The 25,600-nt window shown below is 40.0% G+C and overlaps 1 protein-coding gene across 2 annotated transcripts in view; it reads right to left on the bottom strand.

Moving 5' to 3' along the window:
- The window catches only part of nhsl2 (NHS-like 2), a 93,605-nt gene that overhangs the window by 17,341 nt on the left and 50,664 nt on the right, over positions 1 to 25,600 (bottom strand). For both annotated transcript variants that reach the window (XM_068307966.1, XM_068307967.1), the window contains exons 2-4: positions 16,956 to 17,177; positions 3,544 to 3,686; positions 1,628 to 1,877 (exon numbers count right to left, since the gene is read on the bottom strand). In XM_068307966.1, coding sequence (XP_068164067.1) covers positions 1,628 to 1,877; positions 3,544 to 3,686; positions 16,956 to 17,177 — 615 coding nt within the window. The remainder of the gene's footprint in view (positions 1 to 1,627; positions 1,878 to 3,543; positions 3,687 to 16,955; positions 17,178 to 25,600) is intronic.

Here is a 25,600-nt window from a genome sequence, read left to right as displayed (position 1 = left end):
CAGTGTGTGTCTCATTTCTGTTTGAATTACAGGTGGAGAAACAGAACACAATTAAATAGTTCCCATCACTAAAACTTAATGAACTCCATCTACATTATGGTGCTAACGAACTCTCTCATATTCTGTTTCTGCCACCATCCTTCTTCTTCACCTCTACGATATCCACTGAGTACGTCGCCACAGGCATGCCTCATTATACCTGATCTTCTTCTCCCCCTACACAGTGGGTGAGGAGGGTGAGAGAGTGTAAAACGGACAGAGGAGGGGGAGAGACAAAGAGATATTAAACTATAGATGGATGTGCGCAGCAGAAGGAGGGGAGAGGCACTCAGTGACGCAGTTGCTATGCCAAAAACTGAAAGGACCACACGTGCACATTTGCACATGTAGATGCACACACACACACACATGTACACACACACACACACACACACACACACACACAAAGTAAACAAGAAGACAGCTCGGTTGAGACGAGTGGAAGCAGGAGTGTCAGAACGATGTTACCGAGGATGACCACAGCATACTAACGGCTCCGACAGCACACAAAAAAGGACGACACACAACAAGTAGAGGAGGCAGGAGAGACGGGCGAGGGCGATAGCGAATGAGGATCATGATGAGAAAATGTTCTTGACGTCAATTTTTTTTTTTTTTTTCCCCTCTAAGCTGTAATTTGTGTGAAATGCGCGTGTGTGCGTGACTGTGAGTGAAAGTGTTGCGTGCTTGCATCATTCAGCGTAAAACCTGTGAGTTACAACTTCTGGCATGAATGTGGAGTCTGCGAGCAGACATCTCTTGCTGTTTCATGCATCCCTTTTGTTTTTATGACTAAATTAGACTGAATATGCAAAATTCAGCAGGGATGAAACCTCTCACACAATTACCTGCTGAGTTTATACCGTAGCGTCTCACCATATGCAACCTGAAAGCATCGAAACTACATTCAAATGTGTTTTTTGAGTATTTTCTAATCCATCTTCTTATCTGTAAATCTCTTGTTTTCTTTTCTCTCCGGTAAAGTGTGTGAAAAAGAATTTGCATGATAGTTTTTGTCAGCCAACCTGTAACACATTCAGCATTCAGACTACAGAAATATAACGCTCCTCTAATCCTTCAACAAAATCTTTGGGGAACTAAAGATAAAATACCAGCTAACACGGGGGCCATTTTAGCAGCGTATAACTATTAACTATTACAGACTAATAGCAGCAAGTTAAAGTTATGCTAAACTCCAAGGAGACCAAGAGTCACTGGCACTTTGCATTTCCTTTCAGTCTAATTTCCCATGGCTCTCATTTTTACAGCTGTCACAGAAAAGAAACAGCCCCCTGGAGAATGACACAGACTGTGCAAATCTATTTTTTTGTTCTCTGAGGCATTAAGTGCATCGAGCAAAGTCAACGAGGTTTTCTTTTTATTTATGAAGTAAAAGAACTACATGAAAAACTGAATTAGTCTCACCATTCATGTTACAACGTACATTGTTTTGTCAATGACGCACCCAGAACCATCCAACAGATTAAAAACGCTGATATTCTGATATATATTCTATTTAACTTTATTTGTCTGATCTGTTTGGAACACCTAAACACCAACTCAATTCTAAAGTTCTTCTTAATCATACCTGTGACGTCAAGTGGAATGACGTGACCCAGCGTGCGTCTCCCCAGGTGCCAGCGTGGTTTTTCCGCAACAGGAGGTCCGACTGTAGCTGAAGTTGCAGTGCTGCTGCTGCTGTTGTTACTACTCCAGCCCAGCGGGGGGCGATCTGACCCACAGGGCGACGGGGTCGGAGAGGGAGACGGGTCGGTCATGGACCTCAGGCCGAACACCGAGGAGGTGGTTTCATCTTCATAAAGCTGTTTGGATGCCGGCTGGAAAGACAAGACTTGGAGTGTTAGCTAAAGCCACAAGTTCAACAAGTCGTAAAATATTTCTGAAATAATCGGCTAATGAACAGGATTATGGTGACTATGTTAATCCACACAAAATATAAAGGTTTTATGTGGATTTTTTTAGAGATTAATATAAAAATATAAATTATTGTAGCTTTAAAAAGAGGAATCCACTGGTTTTTCAAGGTATCCATATAAAGTCGACATTCCTTCTGACCAGAATTTTGCTTTAAATTCGTTTCAAGCAGAATTTGGTGCAATTCAAGAAGATGATAGCTGGTGCAGATTTGGAGAAAACCATAGCAACATAGTAGTAGAAGAGGAAAATAGGCATAAATATAAGAAACAGGATCTGACAAACAGTAGAGATGCTGTTGGTGCAATCCCAACTGGGAGGCAACTGGCATCTGTCAGACACGTTACCGAATCTAAGGTCAAACATCGCTGCCGACAAACCCTCGAGCTTGCAATGAAATGGCTGTGGGGTATGCTGCATTGCAGGAAACACTCGTTTCTGATGAAATACGCATGAAGAACATGTGCATGTACTGTAGAAATTCAAAATGTCTTTCGGGAATCTGCCAAACTCTAATTGAAATGAACCCAAACAGATTAACTTATTAACTTAACGGTGCTCCCGAACTGCTTGCTGAAGGGACAGAGTGTCAGTGTGCGGAAAAATGTGCAGTAAAGTCACTGTAGGAGTCCATCAAGCAGACATAACGGCACAGTTCAGGGAAATAGCTTGAGAATCATTAGCAGTAAAGATGGAGAGGAGAGTGGAGATGGAGGAAAAGTAGCTATTTTCTTTTCTTGATCCTTCACAGATATATACGTAAACATGATGTACCTTTAATCTGGTCTCACATCCCTAAATCAGACTGCAGCCATTCAGCTGTGCTTCAATTAGCAGCAGGTTGCTAGAAATAGCACCAATGTCATTTTTATTTTATTTTAAGTCTGATCAAATGTGAATGACATTTCCATTTGACATTAAACACATTTGTTTATGGGAATCTGCTGAGTGTGAATCTCAGAGAGGATGAAGGGAGCGGCAGAACGAGAGGCAGAGCCAACAAAAGTAATGAGGCATTTTGTCAGGAGATTGTTCGGCGATGCTGAAGTAGGGATTTGTTGGCTATGAAGAAGACAAATGTTAGCCTGCTATGTTACTGATGAAAATAAAGTCCAGTTATCTTACAGTACAATACAAGGGCTTGCATTAAACACACATTAAATGACTGCAAGAACTTGTGTAATAGGAGGAAGTAAAATTTTCTATGTTATCTAATCTTCATTTTTGAATTAAAATGAAAAGTCCTCTATGTAGTCCTATGATCAGATCGACAAAGGAGTGGGGAATGAAACGTGTAACTTCTGCTTTAACAAGTAGAGAAAAAAGATAGTTTAGAATTAGTTTAAAAATAAACTTTATATAGACGGGAATGAAAGGGCAGAAAGGGCAGAAAGAGTGGGATGGAGTGAGTTAGAATGAGTCTAGTGGAAATGTCAAAAGAGGAAGAAAAGTGAGAAAGAAATGTGTGTGTGCGTGTGCGTGTGCGTGTGTGTGTGTGTGTGTGTGTGTGTGTGTGTGTGTGTGTGTGTGTGTGTGTGTGTGTGTGTGTGTGTGTGTCTGCACATTTACCAGGAAGATAAAATCAGGTCTCTTGTTGTTGAGAGAGATGGGCGATCGACTGAGCGAGGTGGACGTGTCGTCTGAGCTCTGCGAGGACGGGTGACGAAAAGTCTGACCGGTCAGCTTGGAGTCGTACAACTGCTCCTCAAAATCTGCACACACATGCACACACACACACACACACACACATGCACAAAGAAAAGAGAATGAGCTGCTAGTTAAGCTGCATCTTGTCTGCAGCACACAAACTCCTACATGCAGACAGTTGAACCCAAACTCACACCAGATTTCCCTTCTGCATGGCTGATGGCTCAGAGCGCCGATCTAGAACGACTGCTGCAGCTACTGTCCAGGAATCTTGAAGCGCTCCTCAACTTAGTTTTAAACCCTGTCATTCATCATTCTCCTTTTCTCTCTTGTTTCCTTCTTTCCTGTCCTTCTCCTCTCCCCCATCTTGGACCTTTCATCTCATGCTTTTTTTTTTTCTAGCCAACCGCTTCTTCCCTCTCTAGCAGCTTAGACGACTCCCCCTCGGGGCCATTGTAAACAGATTCCTTACCCCCACCCCACCACACACACACACACACACACACACACACACACACACACACACACACACATGCACGCACACATGCACACACACGCCCCCTTCACAGCCCCTCAGCCAATCCTTTACCCCAAACCACAGCCGCCGACCCACCGTCCTACTGATGGCTTGAGAGAAAACACGGCATCAATGAGGTGTGGAGTTTAAAGCCAAACTTGCATCCCCAGAAAAAATGTGTTCTTTTCTGCTCAGTTATCATTGCCTAGCAACAAAACAACAACAAAGTATATCAATACTTTCTCAGTCACCAAAGAGTAGTAGATGAATTGATTATATGAGATAATTTAGTCAAGAATGGGACCTTATCAGAATATACTGTACAGTGACACATTCAGAGTTACAACAGGGTAATGTATTGATTAATGTTATTAATTATAGGATACATTTTGTTAGTGCAACAACATTGAAACTGACAACTAAATCAAGTTGCAAATGTAGTATTCCTAGTATTTTCCGATTATAGATATATTACGTTTGGTGAGACTGAAAAACAGTTGGAAAAAAATTGACACTGTGTTCGAGGAAAGTGTGTCTGAGTCATGTGATCTAACAATTTATTGACTAAAATATTAATGCATTTGGAGAGTAATCAATAACAAAAAATTTAAATTACTCCATAAAGAAAAAAATTGTAGCCCAAATAATAATTTTTAAAAAATATGAGGAATGGAAAAAAGTTATCAGAGGAGAAATCTGACTAAATGAGCATATATCATAAAGAGAATCAAGCACACCCTAAATGTAATCTGAAATTTTGTCTCTTATAAATTCAAATATTTACAATATTTCATTTATTTACAGTAAAGCCGCCATGAAAACACAGATTTACCTTAAACAAATTGAAAGGTATTGATCGAGGTGAAGAATCAACAGAGAATCACTTCCCAGATGTGTCATTCCCCAAAACCTCCGTGTAGCTTTACAACACATCTCAGCTCATTGTTTTGATTTTATGGCCACAGATTTAGAGTTTGGGATCACGGCTCTCATCACAGTTTCCAGCCACAGCAGGCAGATGCTTTCAATAAAAAGCCCTTAAAAGAGAACCTGCCTGGCGCCAAACAGCAGCAGCAAAGCCAGAACAGGGCATGTGATAGAGTCTCAACCAACTCCCAAAGGTAAAATTTATATATATATAATTTTTTTTTATTTTATTTTATTTTATTTTTTTAACAGTTTCCAGAGACATTCATCGTTCTTTGAATACCACCCCCTAGAGGCCAGCATTGCAAGTTATTTTCTTTAAATGAAATAAATGTGCGTCGGTTATGAAAATATGAGCCAACTCAGTCCAAAGACGGCATTCTGTCATACTTGATGGTCACTTTTGTAGTGAAACCAAACCTGCTGAATTATCTCACATTCATTTTACTGACTGCTGGGGATCCTGCAGCATCCATAGGGCTCTGCAGTTGAACTGGTTGGTGATTGCATCGGCTTTAAAATCTATGAGCTGTAATGGCCTTGTGACTCTGCCGCACAGCCTGGTAAACACATTTAATAGTTTACACACAAAAAAAAGTTTGACAGGTGACAGATTTACGTAAGTGCAGACAATGTGGGAGTGACTTGGAGTCATGAAGTCATGACTAGAAATTAAAACACAGCAGCGACACCGCAAAATACAAAAAAATATAATGATGTGTTTTTGTATTTGTGCAGGCGGTCCAAACACCCACATATCCGTTTGCTGGTTTTTTTTTTAATGACATTTGGAATCACTGCTGTTGACGTTTTCTTTCTCCTAAAGTACAAACTGCCAGCAGCAGGTTCACGTCTCCCCGAAGAGCAATTGTGCCTCTAAACCGAAGAGTGAACACAGGACAGCGTTTGCACACTGAAAACTCTCACAACCTTCAGCACAGATTAGGAAGATGTACTAATATATGTCTGCTGTCGTTATTCAGTCGACATTGAAAGGGTTTGTAGACTCAAACATGCCAGACATTATTTCATTGAGACAATGAAAGACTCGATGAAAGTTGGGATTCCACATTTTATAAGCTGCTTTTTTTTTGTTCTTGTTCATGAGAAACGCTGAAAGCAACTTTCCATATGTTGATAGTTAGGTTTTTATCTCTTTCTATTTTATGTGGGGAAATAAAAACATCAGGTGAAAGCAATGAAAATAACTAAAAATGTAAATTACATTTACATTTTACAGAGAGGGCAAGATTCACGCAAGAGCACGCCTGCCAGGGTGAAGAAAAAAAACTACAGTACAGGAGAAAAAAAAATGTTTAGAACATGTTTGGGAACATGTATGAAAATGTTTTTTCATGGTTGGTTTGGTGATTGGTTGGTTGGTTGGTTGGTTGGTTGGTTGGTTGGTTGGTTGGTTGAAAGGTCTGAGTAACATGTTCGGTTGTGATTGCGATTGGTACAGACGTAACAGATGATTTCATTAAAAATATAAATCAACTGTTTTGCCAGCCAATCACGATGAGTCATTTATATAAATGGGTGTGTCCAGATCTGTGAGGCACACCCACAATGCTGCACCTTTTCACGGCCTTTTGCCAGTTCCTCAGCAAGTTATCAGTCACTTCCATTACACATTTAAGAAAATGTGTCCCTGGCTAATTGTATTCACTGAAGCATATTAAGAACCTGCTGCTGCTGATAGAGAAAATATATATTTTGCCCCGTTAAAAATAATTGATTATAAAATAGTCTTGACTGTTGCATGCAAAAACAGCAGGATCAGCCAGTAAGTAAACAGCGAGCAGAAGCCAAATCTCATCTCAGCCAGACTGAAACGACCCGAAGAATTGAGGCATCAGCAGAAGTCCAGAGACACAGGGGGTAAACATACTGATAAGAGAGAAGAGTGTGATGAGGAGGCAGAAGAGGTGAAGGAGAAGTTGATGAAGATGGAAGCGATGCAAGGTAGGAGGAATAAAAAATAAGAGGTAACGTGGGGTGAGGAGGAGGATATCAGGGAACTATATGAGGGGGGCGATGGCTCATAAAAGACCCACAAAAGAAGAGGAGATGACTGATGAAAAGGATAGAAATCACGAAAATAAACTGGACGCAGTGAAAGACGAGGTAGAAATCAGATAATGTGGTAAATGGTGGAGGAAAGATGAACTAACAGGATGACAACCGGTAAAAAGGCTACATTAAGAACACAGAGCAAATGATTAGGTAGAGGTAGGGATAAATGTCAGAAAGGGGAAAGAAGAAACAGACAAGACGGAAGGAGATTATGTGGGCAGAGAAAAAGAGCCTGTGGAAAAATGGAGAAGAAAACAGCACTGACACGGCGGGAGAAGTTGGACGGTAGGTTTTGTCAGTGTGTCAAAGCTTGATTTCTGTACAAAATATGGATTTTGTAAAACAGAAAAAAAATGGAAGGAGCTTCTAATGCTTAACTAGAAAGGTTACAAGAAGCTTTAAAGTTTCTATTAATTCAAAATCAATGTTTTTATTGCAGCTGTTTTTTTCCAGCTTAATCATCCGTCCATCGATCCATCCATCCGAATGGATCCTTCTTCCATGTTTCACCAATTTCTGGGGTTTCACACTATGAGTTTCACCGCTACACAGGTGGAGACCCACTGTGAACCTATTAAAATATCAAAAGGCTGTTTCCATGACAACTATTTAAACCAAAAAATTTCACGTTTTTTTAACACAACCATGGTTTTTGTTTTTTTGGGGGGTTTTTTAAAAACAGTGTTCCAATCTAGTTGCATGTGTTTCCAAGTGACAAGTGTGTGTAGTTGTCAGAGTACGATGCACTGTGTTGTGTCGCTAGTAAAGTGATTACGGTCGTGCACATTCAGCGCTTGTCAATGTCAGTGAACAAGAACATAACCCATAGCTTCCTGTTCAGGTTTAGTGAAACACCGTTTAGTGAAACAGTGTATAGTTGCAAAACTCAATAGCTAACGCGTCATTTCTTGCATACTCAGTCAGTAAACGAGAGATTGCGTAAAGAATTAAATGTAGGGAGGTAAACATGGTAACAACTGTATGATTTATGTGTTATAAAAAATTGTATGAGATGAAGATATGCATTAATAAAACCTTATAAAACACCAAAAAAAAGCTCTTTTTTTTAAACCTTTTAACAATAGTAAATCACTTGCTGACCATGAAGCCACGATCAATAAAACCTCTTCCTCTACAAATCATTAGAAAGCATTGCCTGAGTTCGCCGTTGCAGCTGAGCTCATGAGTTTTGCATTTAAGAGCAATTTTGAGATTTGCCATTAAATAGTCTCACGACAGATAACACAGCTTTTTTGCAAAAATATATATAAATTATGCTAAAAATATGTATTACATAATGATAAATAATGATACACTGCAATGCACTGTATTAAAATAACCAAAAATATACAGGTAAATGATAATGGGTCTTTTTTGACCAGCTACACATACTTGAATATATGCAATGATTAATGATTCAGGAGAATTTTCAGCTTTTACTCACATTACTCCGAATTCTTTTTCCATTGTTGAATCCCGCAGAATCAACCTGTTAGCAAATTACACTAAATGTGTTACCTGTAGTTTTAAAGTTAAATGTGTGAAAGCAAACACTGCATAATGACTGGCAGAAACCCAGTCCTTAAAGGCAGCACTAAAGGAAAGAGAGAGAAGGTAAACAGTTGTAGATCCATGTGTTAGATAGGAGAAAAGGCTCCAGCGGGTGCAGCTCAGCTACATGGCTTTAGGCTACTGTGGTGGGAAAATGAGGAGGGGGGGGAGGAGAGATGCCATTGGTGTGCAGGGTGTAAAGGTATGCCGGTCACTCCCACCAATACACACAAAAACAGACACACACACGAGAAAGGGCGACCTTCCCCACCCCCCTGCCTCGATCTAGACAAGCAGGCCAAGCACTCATGCAGCACTAACCTGTACATTGTGTGTTAGTGTGTAGGTGTGCATGACAATCACACATTTAGATATTTGAGTGCTTGTGCAAAAAAAACATATATATATATATATATATATATATGTATAAATGCTTAACTTAAGTTTACATGCAGGATTCTGTGTGTTCAGTGCATCCATTCATAGATAAACCCAGCCATCCTTAACGTTATGCGCCCCGATTGTGTCAAATTTGGGTCACCCTTTCTTTTCTCTTCTAGGAAAATGAAGATGGGGGGGGCAGAAATTTACAATACCCCTCTTTCAGTGCAGGCTGAGAGTTTGTTTGTCTGAGTACACTATGAGCACACAACTAGGGATGTGTGTTTGAGTGCACTGGCACTCAAATGTCCTTGTCCTTGTGATTGAACGTGCACCATTGATCAATTCATTATAAGGAATAAGGAAAAAGGGACGGTGATTGTTGGAATGAGTGTGTCCTTAAAGTGGATGGTTGTGACCTACAAGGGCATCTTCGCCCTACTTTAATCTGGCCGTAGAAACCACAAGGAGGGCTTTTAATTAATTATTTGTAAGCACAAACTTTGGATATGACTCTTCTCAGATATTTATGGATGACTATGTGATGCAAAATGTACAAATGAAGTAAAATTCAAGAGGAGGAGTCTTTACTTAGTCTTTACTTTTTAGATGTCGACCAAAGACACATTGGAAGTAGCATTCTAAACTTTTATCAGTGGTAGCAATTCTAACCTGAATGACAATTTAAATAAGACATCATGACATTCTATAATTAGTTAACTAATCAGATTTATATCTTCAGATATATTTAGTCCTGTTTTAAATCAAATCTCAGATTCACTCCTGGTACAAACTGTTCACGACTTCAAAATGTCTGATCCGAGATTCTGCTGTCTGATGTGATCCCAGGGGGTTAAGATTTCGTTATTCAATGTATGTCCAACCTTCTGTTCTCCAGAGAAGCATAAAAAAAAGTACGCTTTGTTCAATTCCAAGGCCAAATCATCAGCCTATGTTTTCAAATCTGCAAACATAAACCTGGTTAAGATCTGATCTGAGCCCTTTTACAGTTAAACTCACACAGTATACAACTTTGGGGGGGACAGTTTTTTTGGGGGGGTGTCACAAAGTCCAGTTTGGATGACAGATCCATGCATTTGGAGAGGGGATTAGCCCTAACCACAACAACTCACACCTGACTTTTGTCTACAATGGGAAACAACCAGCATGCAATGTTGGATTAAATGATTTCAGCAACAGAAAGCTAAACTTGTTTCCTATCTACTTCCTGATTTTTGGTAGATTTAAAATAATTGCATACAAACAAACTTTCGTGAAGGAAAAGCTTTTGCTAAAAAAACACCGAAAAAGTATTCAGATTTCAACTACCACCAGAAGTAACACATTTCACATATTGCAAAGTTATCTACTAGGAATTTTCCTTTGTGTCTGTTGGGCAGGGCATCTCTTGATGATGAGGATGATAAGTTAATGCAAGTTGAATCTTCTTACTGAGTAACCTTGAATATTTTGCAGGAGCACTAATGCAACATTAAAGGCTAAGTGTTATGTGAAGCACAATGGGGCCAAACTGGTTGGATCGCTACTAATGCTGCCGCTGCGCCGCTTCTGCAAATTCCGTTGCTCAAGGACAATGTGGCCACAGCTGTCATGTTACATCCTCATAACTGGAGTCCTGAGTTTTCAAACTTGAGAAAAATAGTTGTAAGTGACAATTTTCAGTTGGTGACTTTCAGGGTAGCATCACCTCTGGTCTATATTTCATCAGCAGCATGTTCATCCAATATTTGGCAGGTATTTTTGCAAACACCCCTGGCTGAAGTCACATCTCAGCCCATATTAGAAAAAACTTCTTAAGACCTGAGGGGAAAAACAACAAGACAGACGAGTTTATCTTGTCAAATACACAGGTGTCACTTCAGAAAATCTTTTAGGAAGGAGAATTTTGTGGTTCAAAAACAGAGACGAGAAGGGTCAGTCGGCAATAAGAGATCTAATAATTAAATCAAATGATCGGTAAATCTGCTATAGGCTCAATTTCATAACAAAGAACAATTAGAGCTCCATGTTTATGAGTCATTTCCAACCTGACAAACTCTCTCTGACAAACTATTTATATAGAATTGTTTTGAATGGCATTCAATGGACATGTTCAGCATTTGAGATATAGTGTCAGCCATGGACTTAGCACGCCATTAAAATCAATAACAAAGGACAAGAAGGCATTTTGTTGAAAATAAATTGTTCAGGGTAGGAAAGGCCAAAATATGAATTGAGCCTTGGAGACTGTAAAATGGAATGTTTTCCTGCTGTATCAGCATTCTGATCTGTGATCAATGATCCGCCTGTTTGCACTGTGTATTTACAACACCAGAACCTTATCAGCCTTTATAGATAACTGCTATGGCAACCTTCTCTGAAACAATTAACAAGCTACTCTGACATTTTATCAAGTTAGTAAAGCCACATGGCAGATGGCACTGATTCACACATCCTCTGACATATTTAAAGGGTTACCGTGACATTTGAAAGTCTGGTGGGCTGTATCACACCATCTCTGAAGTAAAGAGTTCAGGATTTTGACACTTTAAGCACTGCGGAGAGTGATGTTAATAAGATATAGCAAGATAATATGAAGCCAGCAAGTCCTCAGAAAGAGAAAAGGCTCATGAGGAGTGCAAATAAACTTACACAGTGAGCGGTAATGACTATTTATGACACCACTGCTAATGCATGTGCTGCAGTTTAATTCCCTTTCAAGGCATTCGTGTTTCATCAATGCATATTATTAAGTTGATTTCTATCTTTTTTTTAATTATTAAAACACTTAAATCTCTCCCTTCCTCCCTATCTATGCCCTCCATGTCCCCTCAAACCAAACAGCAGAAGCCCACCCACCCACCTGGTGTCAGGATCTGCCTGAAGTGTTTGCCTGTGGGGACATTGTTGGGAAGTGTCACATGCTTTTGTTAGGAGTTCATGCTGTGTAACTAAAACTGACTCGACTTGTTGCACAGGCTGTAACACACGCTCCTAACTAAATGTGCAACACTTCAGACTAGAATACATTTTTGACTGGAGGTCAATATCATCATTATTGCTTAAAGCTAGAAAAGAGTTCACTGTCTCTGTTTTAACCCAAGTCAAGGACCATGGCAATTCACACACATTTCCATGTGTGGGAATTTTTATAATAAGTTATACTCTATGGGTAATCCATGTATTATCTTGACAGAATAATTTTATTTTGGAACCATTCGGTTGACTCAATTGAATGTGACAATTTTGACCCAAATATAAAAGACCCCAAATATAACAATCCATGTCATGTTTTATCAACCACATAAAAAAAGGCAGATAAATCTGCATGCAAGCAATCTCATCGTCATTTGTCGATGTTAAATGTCACACTTTCTCAACAGACATTCCTCTATTTGATTATAAAAACAAATTCCTTGATGGAGCTTTGAGTTAGTGGGTAAAGCTCGCTACATAACCCTTCAGAAGAACAACCACAGTGGTGGTGATTAAAAAATAAAAAAAAAACCTTCTATACCTTCATCTTCCCACAAACTCTCCCCTGATTCTACAAACTACTGCTTGCACAAGTCTTTTATCTGCTATCTCATCAGCTAACCGGGATTTTAAAAAAGAAAAATCAAACTTCATTTTTCATGCTCCAAAATGGAGACACAGTGGGAAACATGAAAACCACTAGCCAACAACTTTTGATTAGCGGTAGAACAGTCAAATTACTGCACCAGCTAAATATTGCATCCTGTTCTTGTCTCAAAGACAGCCTTGCTTTTCCATTTCCCCATTATCATCAGCACCATTATTTGTCATCAGGAACTCACCCTGTGAAGATGAAAAGACCCTGTTTGTGCCATCAAGCAATTCTTCTTCCAAAAGTAAAAGTAATACTATGTAATATATCACTATTAAAGAGCAGCGTATGAATATTTTAACACACCAACCAAAAACCAAACCAAAATCTCTTTTAAAAACTAAGGTTTAGTTCAGACCGTTGATGGAGAGAGAACAATGTGAAAAACGTTGCTCTAATAAGCGAAGTAAAAATGTAGAAATTCTCCACATGTATTGAGATGGTATAATCTGTCCACTGGTAAATGTAATCTATGTACATGTTGGAATCAGTCCTAAACTTAACCACATGTAAAGTAGACTTACTTTTCCTTCTACATTTTTTTGCATGCAAATGAAACGTAATGCATCAATGACAATATCTTATGGATATAAGACAGCAGCGTATACACAGAACTCTTATTGAAGCTGCAGAGTGACTACTAAATTCTATTTTTCCTAAAGTTAATGGCTAGAAGCACAAAAGAAGAAAAAGAAATTTATGTTTGTTTCCAAATCACATTTTGATTCTTGAACCTTGAGTCAAATTTGTGATAATTTCTGCCACTTCCACCTTCCTATGAGGTCTTCTGAGGACTCTTGAAGCTATCTCTAACTAAAAACTGATGTGCAAAAATCATTTATAAGCCCTGAAGCTGCTGCCATTTCTTGAGACCTGCACTCAGGCTTTGCTCAAAAATTCCTTTTGTAAATCAAGACACAAATGAACGCTTACAACAAACAATCCACTAAAAAAGATAAAAAATACCAAAAAAAAAGCTTAGATTGAGGGACTTCTTGAAAATAAGTGGTCAAAGTGCCAAAAGGTCCACCACATTTGCGAATGAAAGCAAATTTGCACACCTGAGGAATCAAAGCGGCGCGGTAGAAAACACCGCATGCTAATCCTCGTATGATCTGAGGCTGATGATGACAGGGAACACTGGCCCGGATTTCACAGTTGCCCACTTAGCAGCAACAGTGAAATAAATCTCCCACAAATATCGCACCGGGGAGGGCGAGGGGAGAGGCGAAGGAGGGTTGAATCTCGGCAAAAAACGCAGAAGATCAGTCTAACACTGGTGGATGGCGGCAAGCTTCATAAATATGGAGGGCAGAGTGTTGAGGAGCAGGAAAGAGTATGAATATTTTACCGAGCTGAGGCCGTGGGAGACCGGCGGTGAGGATAGCCAAAGAGAGATAGTGCAGCTGGTTGCTTGGGTGTTATATAACACACACCAAAACAGATGGACACGAACACAACACAAGTGGACACTGGTATACAAACTGAAAACAGTGACACATACTCAAACATAGTGTTCATGACAGTGGGAAGCACACACACACACACACACACACACACACACACACACACACACACACACACACACACAAGGAGCCTTGAACACATACACACAAAGTGACATAAATGAGGAGACACCACAGAAGATGAATGGCCACACATGTGGTTCGGACTGTTGTCCAGCCACGATCGCGTTCATCCATCTTATTTATAGGGAACACAGGATGTCAGCCACTCGGAGGCAATAATGGGCTCAACAGACACACATGCAGAATCAAGACATGGCAGAGAGGAGACAGATGTAGGAGCGTGGGTACTGTACTGCATGAGATAAAGGCTGGATGCAACAGAGAGGAAGAGACGGTGAAGAAAGAATCAAAACACATCTCTGACGTCATGCAAGACATTGTTTTTGATCCATGCAAAGTGATTTCAATTGAAAGGATAATTCAGGGTATTAAATGTAATCATATTAATAGCATTCACTCATTCATTCAAGATCACCTCTACGAAACAATCAGCTTTCCTTTATTCAAGCTTTTTTCCTACGACTTTGAAAGGCGAGCATGTGCGCCTCCTGAAAAAAGAAAATCATCTTTAACTGGCATCTGCTTTGGCATTTCCAGCACAGACTGTGCAGAAACCAAACGTCTGCCCACTAATTCATCTGCTCCCACACTGACTGAGATTTATAACAAGACATCAATCTGATATCTACAACCGGCTCGCTTTTATCTGACCGGCTTCAAGTGAGGAACAGGCTGAAAAAGTAGAACATGAACAACATTCAGTTGCCTCCTGTCTTTTTGATGAGTGGAGTCGGCACAGGTAAGTCGGAAGAGATGTGCGACACCTTCACCTATGAGGTGATCGACTGCAAATACCAAATAAATAAATAAAGACAATTAATGTCATGTTTTTGAGGTTACTCCATATATAAATTGCTCAGTTTAATTAAGGTGCAAGGTGTTAGTAAGGTGTTCATGTGTTCTAGAGGCTACACCTCATAGGTAAAAAAAAATGTGTTTAGTACAAAGTTTATGAAAATTTATAATTTATTAATTGGTAAAACGTCTGTGAAAACACTAATGATGGGTTTTTTTTAGAAAAAAACAACAACAACACAGCAGGTCTTGTCTCCACAAGATCCAAATTTCATTAACTTTTTAAAAAACTTTTTTTTTTTTTAAATTTTCACCTGGTTGCATGCACCACAGAGAGCTTCTAGTGTTGTGTGATTCAAGTTCTGGGTGGTAGCTGCACAGAGATTACACCCACCCACGGATACAGTGCTCTTTTATCTTGGGCTACAGTGAAGATTTCACCTTAAATAAGAACCATTAGCAGACAGCATATCCCAGCGACAGACCTCACAAAGCCAAAATGAGGAAAAAGCAACACAAAATGAAGACAAAAAATCAAGCAAGTTGTTAAAGTTTCAAAGAGAAAACTCCTAACTCGAATAAATAATGGTTTCCCGGCACATTTTTCCCAAAGAAGGGGATGGTTTTACCATGGAAACCCAACAAAAAATAATTATAATAACTAGTGATTACCCAATCCAGGTACAATTTGTCAAAAAAAAACGTCCAACATTTACAGGAAATGTGTGAAAAATTCAAAAAGATGGCATTCCTACATATGATTGATGTGAATTTCAAGTTTGGTGCAAAAATATTTAACAGTCTTTGAGTTATGTCCCGGATGAAAATTGTTGGACAGATTGACAGAATGGTATCAGATCTACTATGTGCCCAGATTAAAATGGTGTTAATAAAGTAGTTTCAAATAAATCTGGGGAGTTAGAAAAATCTGAGCAAAGTGTTTGGAGTGATTTTATTTAAAAAGATATTTTCCTTTATGTAATCTTAATTTTTTTAGTGAACGCCTCCAGTAATTTAAAGACAAACATTTTGTAAGTAGCTTCATTGTATTTATCAGAAAAAATGAAATAAAAAAGCAGCTTGTTAATACCTTCATGTGTTCATTCATTCCTTCAGGTGTTTGCCCCCGAACTCCCACCCCACTCATCCAGCTTAAAACCTGCTGTGATCGTTCTAATGGAAGAGTCAGGCAAAGGGCGAGACAGGATGAGTCACACAGAGAGAAACAGCCAGAGAGAGAGAGAGAAGCCAGCAAAAACAGGTCCACAATATTACCTCAGACTGAAAGGAAAACCTGAGTTCCCTTGAGAGCTCATTTGCATCAACACACGTTCAGGTTGAACACTACAAATAAGAGATTAATATAAGAAAGAATTACAGCGCTCCACCTTAAAAACAAAAAGCAACCAGGGATTACTGACTCCAGAGAGGTCTTTGAACGTCTCGTTCCAAAAAAACACTCAGTGTAAAAGTATAACCCTCCCTGAAATACACAGTCACACACATCTGGAAGGGTTATCTTGTCTGCAACACATGCAAAACATCAGAGATGTACCTCAAACAACAACACTGCAAAGGTGAATCCTACACACACCATCAGCTGTGTGCTCATGAGCACAATATAAACACAAAAAATAGGGGGAATATGGAACACACACCCTTTTCACACAGCGCATCTGCAAGCGAACACACACCTTTAAAGCGGCCGACACACACCCTTATCAGCACTGTCCAACGTCACACACGTAAACACTTTCCCCGCCGCCTCCGCTTCCCCCTCCACGCCTTTCCCACCCACCCAACACACAACGCACTCTCCCATCCACACCCATCCATCCATGCCCTCTTTTCCTTCTCCATCCATCCTTACCTTGCAGCAGGCTCTGGAGGTTGAGCTGCGCCTGCTGATGCAGCTCCTCGACACACTCCGGCCTGCTCCAGGAGCCGAACACGTTCACGCTCTGTTGCCATGGAGACTTGAAGTGGACCGCACCGCCGCTGCCTCCTCCACCGCTGATGCTGCTATGGTTGCTGTCGCCGTGGATGCTGCTGCCGCCGCGCCTGCCGCCCTCCGCCTCTAGACCGCTGGTGGCTGGAGGAGAGAGAGAGGCAGAAATGTTGAGAGGAAGTGATGGATGGAGGGAGAGAGTAAGGAGGCGGAGAGAGAGAAAGAGAGAGAGAGGAAGTGAAATACGGAAGGAAAATATGATTATTGGAAGCGTGGGGAGATGGAAGAAGGGAGGAAAAATGGAGGGAATAAGAGGGACAACCAGAGGCAAGAAAGGCAAGGGAAATGAATGGAAGGTGATTGAAGAAGACAAAGATGAGGTGAAAGCAAAAAAAAAATAGAGGGAAACGGGCAAAAAGAGGGAGAGAAAAATGAAAGAACGAGTGGAAGAAGATGGAGAGAGGATATAAGACATGTAAATAAAAATGTATGAATTTGCATAACTAATACCCAGAGATGCAGATTACATAACGCAGTGTGTTGTCAGGGAGAACAGGGACCGAATGAGGGAGGGAGGAAGGAAGGAAGGAAGGAAGGAAGGAAGGAAGGAAGGAGGGGACGGAGGAAGGAAGGAAGGAAGGAGGGAGTGAAGGGAGGAAGGAAGGAAGGATGGAGAGAGGAAGGATAGTAGGTGAAGAAGAAACACGTATTAGGGAGGAACAAGAGGAAGGGATGGGTGAGGAGGTAGTTAAGAGCTTTGGAGGAGAGACGGGCAGAGGGAGCGCTTAATTAGGAGGAGGAAGGAGGGGGAGAAGGAGGGATTAGGGCAGGGAGGAAAAAAGAGACAAATTGTGATTGTGGCATTAGAGAGAGAAAGAGAAGAAAGGGTGGGCAGGAGGAGGGAAAGGGGGATGGCATTTACATGGAGGAGAACAGACGGATGGGGGGAGTGTGTGATGTGCGTAAAAGAAGAGGGAGACGTCTGCGCCCGTCACTATCAAACCTCCAACGGGAACAGACAATCAAAACAAATCCTCCCAAGTGATTGCAAATAGCCATTCAGCATCGACATGAATGAGGCGTTGCTTTGACTCAGCGCTGATGAAATGATCTGACACATCCTGCAGCTGATAAAACATGACGAACAAATAACAGGAAATCCCAAATGTGAGCGGACAAAGTCCGACCAGAGCAAAGACGCGCTGACAAACTTTTTTTCTTTTTTTTTTCTCACACCAGGACAAAGACGCAGACATTAGTTCTGAGGTCTAAGTGGCTGCTAAACTATTTAACTCGAGTGTGTGTGAAGTATCAGAAACTTCCCCTTGATTTGAACAACTTTTTTTTGGAAAAAAGAAGAAAGAACTGAAACTTAAAGAAGCGCTTCCTTTCTCACGTTGAAAGAGTTATTCTGCGGTGCCATCACGTCCCGTTCGCTTTGAAGCAACCGTCTCCTCTCCCCCCCCCCCAAAAAAAATAAAAAAAAAATACCCGCAGTACTGTATGGAATCACAATTTCACCCTCTCAGCTTGCGACTTCATCTTCCTAAGCTGCTTTCACACAATCTGCTCCCACCAGAGAGAGAGCTTCTGTTTACGACGCAGGAGCGCACGTCAGTTTGCGTCAGGCGCGCAGACGAGAACAAAGACAATCATACATGATTTAGAACGCCAAAGCAGACATACTCTACCCATGGAGTCTACGCTGTTTTTACTTTATATCATCTATCTAGAGCATTCAATAAATGTCTTTTGGGTTTTGTTTCTTTTGCGTTGTTTCTTCTTGATGCAAACCCGTGTTTATTGGATGTATTCGTTGTGCAGATTACACTCGTTTACAGATTTCAGGAATTCACACCTACATTACTTGAAAATTCATGCAGACTGACGCCACATATCTGCACCATAATAAATCAAATGATGATTTATCCATTTATCTGATTGAACGAAAAGTTCAGTGGACCCATGAAACCTTGGATTTGTTATTTTAAAGTTATGTTAAACTTTCTTTTAACATAACTTTAAAGGTCTTTCCCATCAATTGTCGATGCACTACAGATTTGAATGAAAATTAATAAAAGAGCTTGGCTTGTCATGAGGGAGAATCTTCTAAATTTGTTGATCTGGTTATTCTAAAGGATGCTTGACAGATTAGTGTGACCTTGGATAAAATAGTGAGCACTGTACCATAGAGATTCATGGGTTTTTGTTTTTAATCACCATGAAGGATAGAGCCTGAGGGCAGTCATTAACTAAAAAAAGATCCTTTGTGGCGCCTAAAACAAGCAAACTGTGTTATGATGCTAATGAGACATGCAACAAAAAGGAGTTTTCTCCACCCTGATCGTGGCTCGCACCTTAGCTAACATTTGTGGCAGATGGATGAAATGCAAAATCCACTGCCCACTGAGAAAAAATCAGTCTCACCACGCTTTGAGAAATGTGAGGTTGAGTGCTTCCTGGGAACATCTTTTCAAAATGCTGGCTTCCCTTTGTCATTGTTTGAAATAAAATTTTAAAAAGATGCACTCTTCAGATTGCTGGAAGCAGAGTAAGAAATCCAGGAAGCAAAAGAATAACACAAGATAAGTGAAATGTTAACTGAAGGTTGTGAATGAAGAACAGTTATGTAATGATGTCGCTCGTCTTTAACGTCTATAACATCCACAGTGAGGCTTTATATCTCTTTAAATTTGGATGGTATAAGTTGAAACTGCATGTTCGGTTTTCCCCAAGTGGAGATGATTTACTTGTTGTTATAATAAAGCATTTGTAAAGTTTAAGAGGTCATCTCTAATTAATTAGTAAGTGTATATTACCTCTAGTGTATAGCTGTAATTAAAATGGCATAAATTGTACATTTTACACATCTGTAAACACTAATAAAATACCATAAATTTGAAATCCAATTTTTCCATAAGCTTTAGACTTTGGGCTTAAACATGGCCGGTTTACCTTACAGTTGCTAAACTAAATGCCATTTGTGAAAATGTGAGACTTTAACAAGTTAAATATGTGATGTTGCGTGGGTGAGTGTGTGTCTGTATATCCGAGCTGGGTAATACTTGCTTGAGTCACACAAGCCTCAGGAGTTTCTGAAAATGTGGCACAAATTACTGTTAATACATGATCCAGAGAGAGGGGGGAGGGAGACTGCATTAAGTACCTTGTTTACTGCTGCTTATTTACTGCAATACTTTATTGTGGTATACCTTTGAGACTCTATTTCTGAGACGTATCCCTCAGTGCTCTCACTGCACGTTGAAACAGCGAGAAGTCGTCATCAATCTAACAAGGTTTTTCACAGACTGGAAGCCTCCCAGGATTCAACTCCAAAAACACAACAACGCCGCTGCAATGCAATTTCAGATCACGCCGTAGTGTAAGAAACCAGCGGGAAGCATCACAAAGCCGGACGTCTCCACAGAGCGACTGGTCAGACAGCCTTACATGACAGGAGTGGGGGATTTGTGTCATGATGTTCCCCGTCCCTACCTCTACAGAGAGATCCTTTTCATCAGCTAAGATATAAGAAGACAAGCTTCACTTCATAAGGGAAAAATTCAAAGTACAGTTGGCCATGATGTGCCAATCATGTAGAGGCTTCAGAAGGAATGTGCTGCTTCTGAGGAGGATTGACGCTAGAAAATAGGACACCGGGAAAAGTTTTGGCACCATTAATGCAGGATATGGTTTAAAAAACAACAACAAGGGGGCATCGCAACATGGAAAATTTTGGCTTCATTTAATGAGCAATACAATGAGGATTTGCTAATGATAATAAGCGGCTATAATAGCAAAAAACATTTTCATGTATCATTACAATTATTTATTTAAATGGTTATTCCTGAAGTGACTAAACCGAAGAAAACAGCTCAGTCTGTATTGACATGCTAAAATGATTAGCCAACTTAGCGACAAAGAACTCGCATCTCAATTGTGTCACTTACACATGTCGCTTAGCAACATTCATACCAGAAGCTGATTGGTTGATTACATCCCGCTTCAAAGCGGTGATGCATTGTAATTGTCAGCGTTGGTGCGTTTGTCCGATAGTCCACCAAATTTTCAAAGCTAGTGCTCTGACCTACTTTCATAGATCAAAGCACTTGCTTTGACCTATGCAAGTAGGTCAGGGGAAAATGTTGAATTCAGGGGTGTCACGGGATGTTGCCGTGTCTGACCGCATTGGTTCTTGTTCGTAGTTGTATGCTATGATAGCTAAACTGCTAACACACATTTCCAGCCTACTTGGCTAATGGCTCATGCTGTAATCTGAAGTCAGTGTATCCTCTCTGTTAGCGAAAGCAGCGCTGATAACACGTTTCACTACACAGTTTTTCATACCCCTAATTGTTTTTACTATTCAATCACATTTAATTACATAACACCCCTTTGTTTCCCTGCTATCACAGTGATAATAACCTCAGAGACACTGGATAACAATGGATTCAGTGGAGGGAAGTCTTTTTTTCTCTCTCCACATTTCAGCTTTTAAAATTATGTGCTTTCTTATTTCCAGGCTTTATACTGGCTCCTATATTCAGGTGTTTAAAGACAGGATTATCATCAGCGCTGTTGAATAGACCCGCCTGCATGACAGTGTTTGGTTCTGTTTTCACAGTGGCTGCATATGGAGAAATTAATTCCAGCGTAGACTGTTTTGATGAATACAGGAGACGTAGGAGTCATCCAGGATGCTTTTTCCTTGGAGGCCATCAATTAATTTTTGATTAAAAGTTGAGGACATGGGTACACATTTATACGAGACGCATCCAACCCTCCTCAGCGGGGGATGCCACTCATTTTCCTTCCTCCCTTATGTAGCTATGGTGACATGAAAAGCATGGATGATAGAAGGATTTGGATGGAGGAGAGACAAGCCTTTGGGCATCACTTGTCAGATATAGGGGTGGGGTGGGGGGGGATCAATCTCCAGAGTCGTTTAGAGCAAAGGGAGAAGATGGCTGTGGGGAAAAAAGCACTACAGTGAGAGAATGGTTGGCGAGTAAAGGTTGATGACCACAGGTTTCATCGCCATAAAGACGACATATTATTTAAAGACCAAATCTTATTCTAATGATGAATTTTGCTTTTATAAAACATGAAATTTGTAAAAAAAATAAAAGAAAATCAGTAAATATAACATCCAGGTCAATATTTGTATTAGTGTTTGAACGTTGCAGTCAGGTTTGGAATATTTCTTCTGAAATCAACAATTCTCATTAAGTACGTTTGACAGATTTTTGACTCGGAGAAGCAAAATACTCTAAATTCAAAAATATACTGTATAAAAGCTTGTCTTTGTTATGTCAACATAACAAAGGAACATCGCGCTGTTTCCGTCGGCAACTATGGCAAAATGTTTTCGATTTGCACGGAAAAAAAGAAAACCACCGACAGACGGAGACCCCATTCTTGACTCAACCCACCAAGATCTGGCTGAGATGTGGGGAGAAATTCAAAAAGATCTGGAACCAAGCAGGAACCAAATGAGAACCATATATGTCAAATGCAGTAAATCTTTTTGCTCATGATTATTCAAGCCAAATTTAACATATTTTGTGGTCTGGTGTCTGAATTTCCATTCAATTATATGGCAGAAAGATTAACAGAAACTGGCAAAAGGGAATGTAAATGAATCCGTGTTTCCATCTCCTGTGGTTATTCCAGTATTACAAGAGGGTTAAAGGAGCACCAAACAAACCTAAAATGGTGAAACCATGATGGAAACATGGCATTCATGTTTGGTTACTGATGTGATCAGACATGATTTTTGTAGCTGCACACGTGCAAAAAGTTTTGTTTTTTTTTACAAATTTCACCTGGTTTGGTACAATTCAGTTTGACATGTGTAGTATATTCAGTTGACCCAGTGAACACTGGAGTGATACGTTTCCTTCGATCACTCTCACCATGTTGTGACCATATTAGAAAAAAATTTAAATACAGCGCAGACACACAAAAGCAGAAAACAGGCAAAACATTTCCCAACCCACTGAATTCACAAACATACAGATGCATTAGCGAGGTATAGTGAGAAGTTATTTTCTCTCTGAAGCTCATTACTAATTCATTCCCCTCTGTGTGAGTAGGAGTGTCAGCAGGGGGGGGACACACACAGATTTAGAAAGGCTGAACGCCCACCGTCAACCTCTGATGCACACGTGAATGGATGAACATACAGTAAGTAACACATCGCTTGTGCTTCATCATTTTTCAGCCGCATGCTTGCAGATTTTGAGTGTTCTTGACAAAAACACATCTGCTTGTCAGTTATTGGTGAGGAAATGAATAATAGTCGCCTTCTCAAATATTTAAACACAGAATTAGTGGTGTTGTATCCCTGATCCGGTTCTATTTTACCTGGTGTTTAAACCCTACCTGTGTAAGTTTTGACTTGAATTTTAGCATTAAATGTGGTCTAATATCTACTGATGTTTCAGCCCTGGATCGATCCAATATTGACTGATGTTTCAGCCCTGGATCGATCCAATATTGACTGATGTTTCAGCCCTGGATCGATCCAGTATTGACTGATGTTTCTGTCCTGGAACGGTCCAAAGCTGACTAGTGTTTCAGTCGTGGACTGGTCCATTTTACTGATGTTTCAATAAACTTTTAAGCAACTAAGGTTAATTAAATAACAGTGTCGCTGTCCAAAGACACACTATGATAAAAACTGTGTGTGTGTATGTGTGTGTGTGGTGTTTTCCCCCACTTAGTAAAAGGCGTGCAGTGAACTGGATTTACTGGCATCACTGCGATCCGAGCTGAACATTAAACGTCCTTCTGGGGGCTGTTATCAAAATGAACCAGGCTTCCTGCACAGAAACTTTATCCAGACTGACCTTTTGTTGTAATGATGGGGCGACAACAAAAGGTCGCTCCAGAGATTATGACAGGTCATAAAGCACCCGAGCTTTCAACACTGGGAGTTTAAAAACACACAGTGAAAACTGACTTCACAGGTGTCCCTATACTCTTTTTTGGCAACTGAAACCTTTCCAAAGTTTGACCGGCTTGTATTTTTAATGCATCACTTGTTCTGTTTGTAATTAGAACCATAATTCACCTTGATGGCTGTTTAGCGCCGAATAGCTCCAGGAGCTTTGTGGAATAATGTCCTTCTGCAGGGACGTAACATAAAGAAGACTAGGCAACCAGATCATGATGTCTTTAAATCGACAAAGCTGTTGAATTTTTCAAAGGTGTTTTGAGCCAGAGATAAAACAACTTGATCTTTGGAAGCATCCAATCCTAATCTGAGTCACTTGAGTCCAAATTTGAGTCTTCTTATAAGAAGATCTCTCCAAAAATCTTTGCAAAAATTTAAAGTAGTTTTATGCAATTCTGACCTGAAAGGTGACTAAGAAAGCAAAGTTTAAAGCTGATTGGCTTAAAATGAAACCTTCATAGTTTTTTAAACTTTAACTCAACAACTTATTGATACTGGATGAACTCAGTTCTTAAATAAAAGCAAAGCCTAACCAGAGCGCCCCCCCCCAGTTTAACCCTGGTTAGAAGTTTATTCACATGCTCAATGCAGAATACATAGAAAGTTTCAAGAATAATATAAATAGAAATAAATAATTGGATTCCACCGGTCATCAATATTTGAAGCATAATCTTTAATCAATAAGCACCCCATCATCGTGACAGAGAGCGTTTGTTTATAATGGCACAAAGCACAGGTCAGGGTGGAACATGGAAAAGTGTAAACAGTCTTTACAAAGGATGTAGAGCAACTAAAGAGTTTAGAATTCTATTTCTGATATCTGTGCCTTTAAAAAAAACAAAAAAAACAATACAAGCTAATTAATGCCACTACTGGTCTGGATTTAATTTGCAAATGTGTGTCTATGGGTGTGTAAGCATGCATGTGTGGCCCATGAAAGCTGCTGCTGCCTCACTGCAGCTCGGTGCTGCCCCCTGCAGGACAAGAAAGTAGAAAGAGATGACGGTGAGGAAACCATCACCTGCATCGATTATTAGGACCTGCATCTTTATTGATTGTGTGACAGCCAAAAAATTAAAGCCAATGTGTTTGTGTGTGTGTGAGAGAACTGCTATTTAAACAAAGTCCATTTAGGATTGTAATCCATTTACAGTAACGACCTGTTTTGAGTTTACTTTGAGTGTTACTGAGATTTCACTCAGAAAAATTATGCCAAGAATATTTTTGGATTCATTTTCACAGATTTATGTCTTCAGTTGGCACCGATGGGCTCAGGGCTGAGAGCCAAGAGCGCACGGAAGTAGAAAAATATTGAGTGTAACACTAAGACGCAGCTGCCATGGGATATTTAAAGTAATTAGCTGACAAGAAGAAACAAGAAATTCCTCACTCCTTAAAAAAAAAGTTCTAAAGTAAAAAGACACTAATGCCAAATCAATAAACATCTTCGGATTCAGAAGCTTGATGTGTGTGTCGAATAAAAACTATTTCCATCATCAATGATCAGGTGTTACAGGTAGATTTAGTGGGGATCAGAAAGATTCCAGATGAATAAATATATTTATCTCCTCATGAGACGCTGGCTTTTTAAGGCTTCAAGTTGGATAAA

Source organism: Antennarius striatus, chromosome 23, assembly GCF_040054535.1.
Source record: "Antennarius striatus isolate MH-2024 chromosome 23, ASM4005453v1, whole genome shotgun sequence".
NCBI classification, from domain to species: domain Eukaryota; kingdom Metazoa; phylum Chordata; class Actinopteri; order Lophiiformes; family Antennariidae; genus Antennarius; species Antennarius striatus.
The sequence above is the reverse complement of the archived record's forward strand: the minus strand, read 5'-3'. Positions and strand labels throughout refer to the sequence as shown.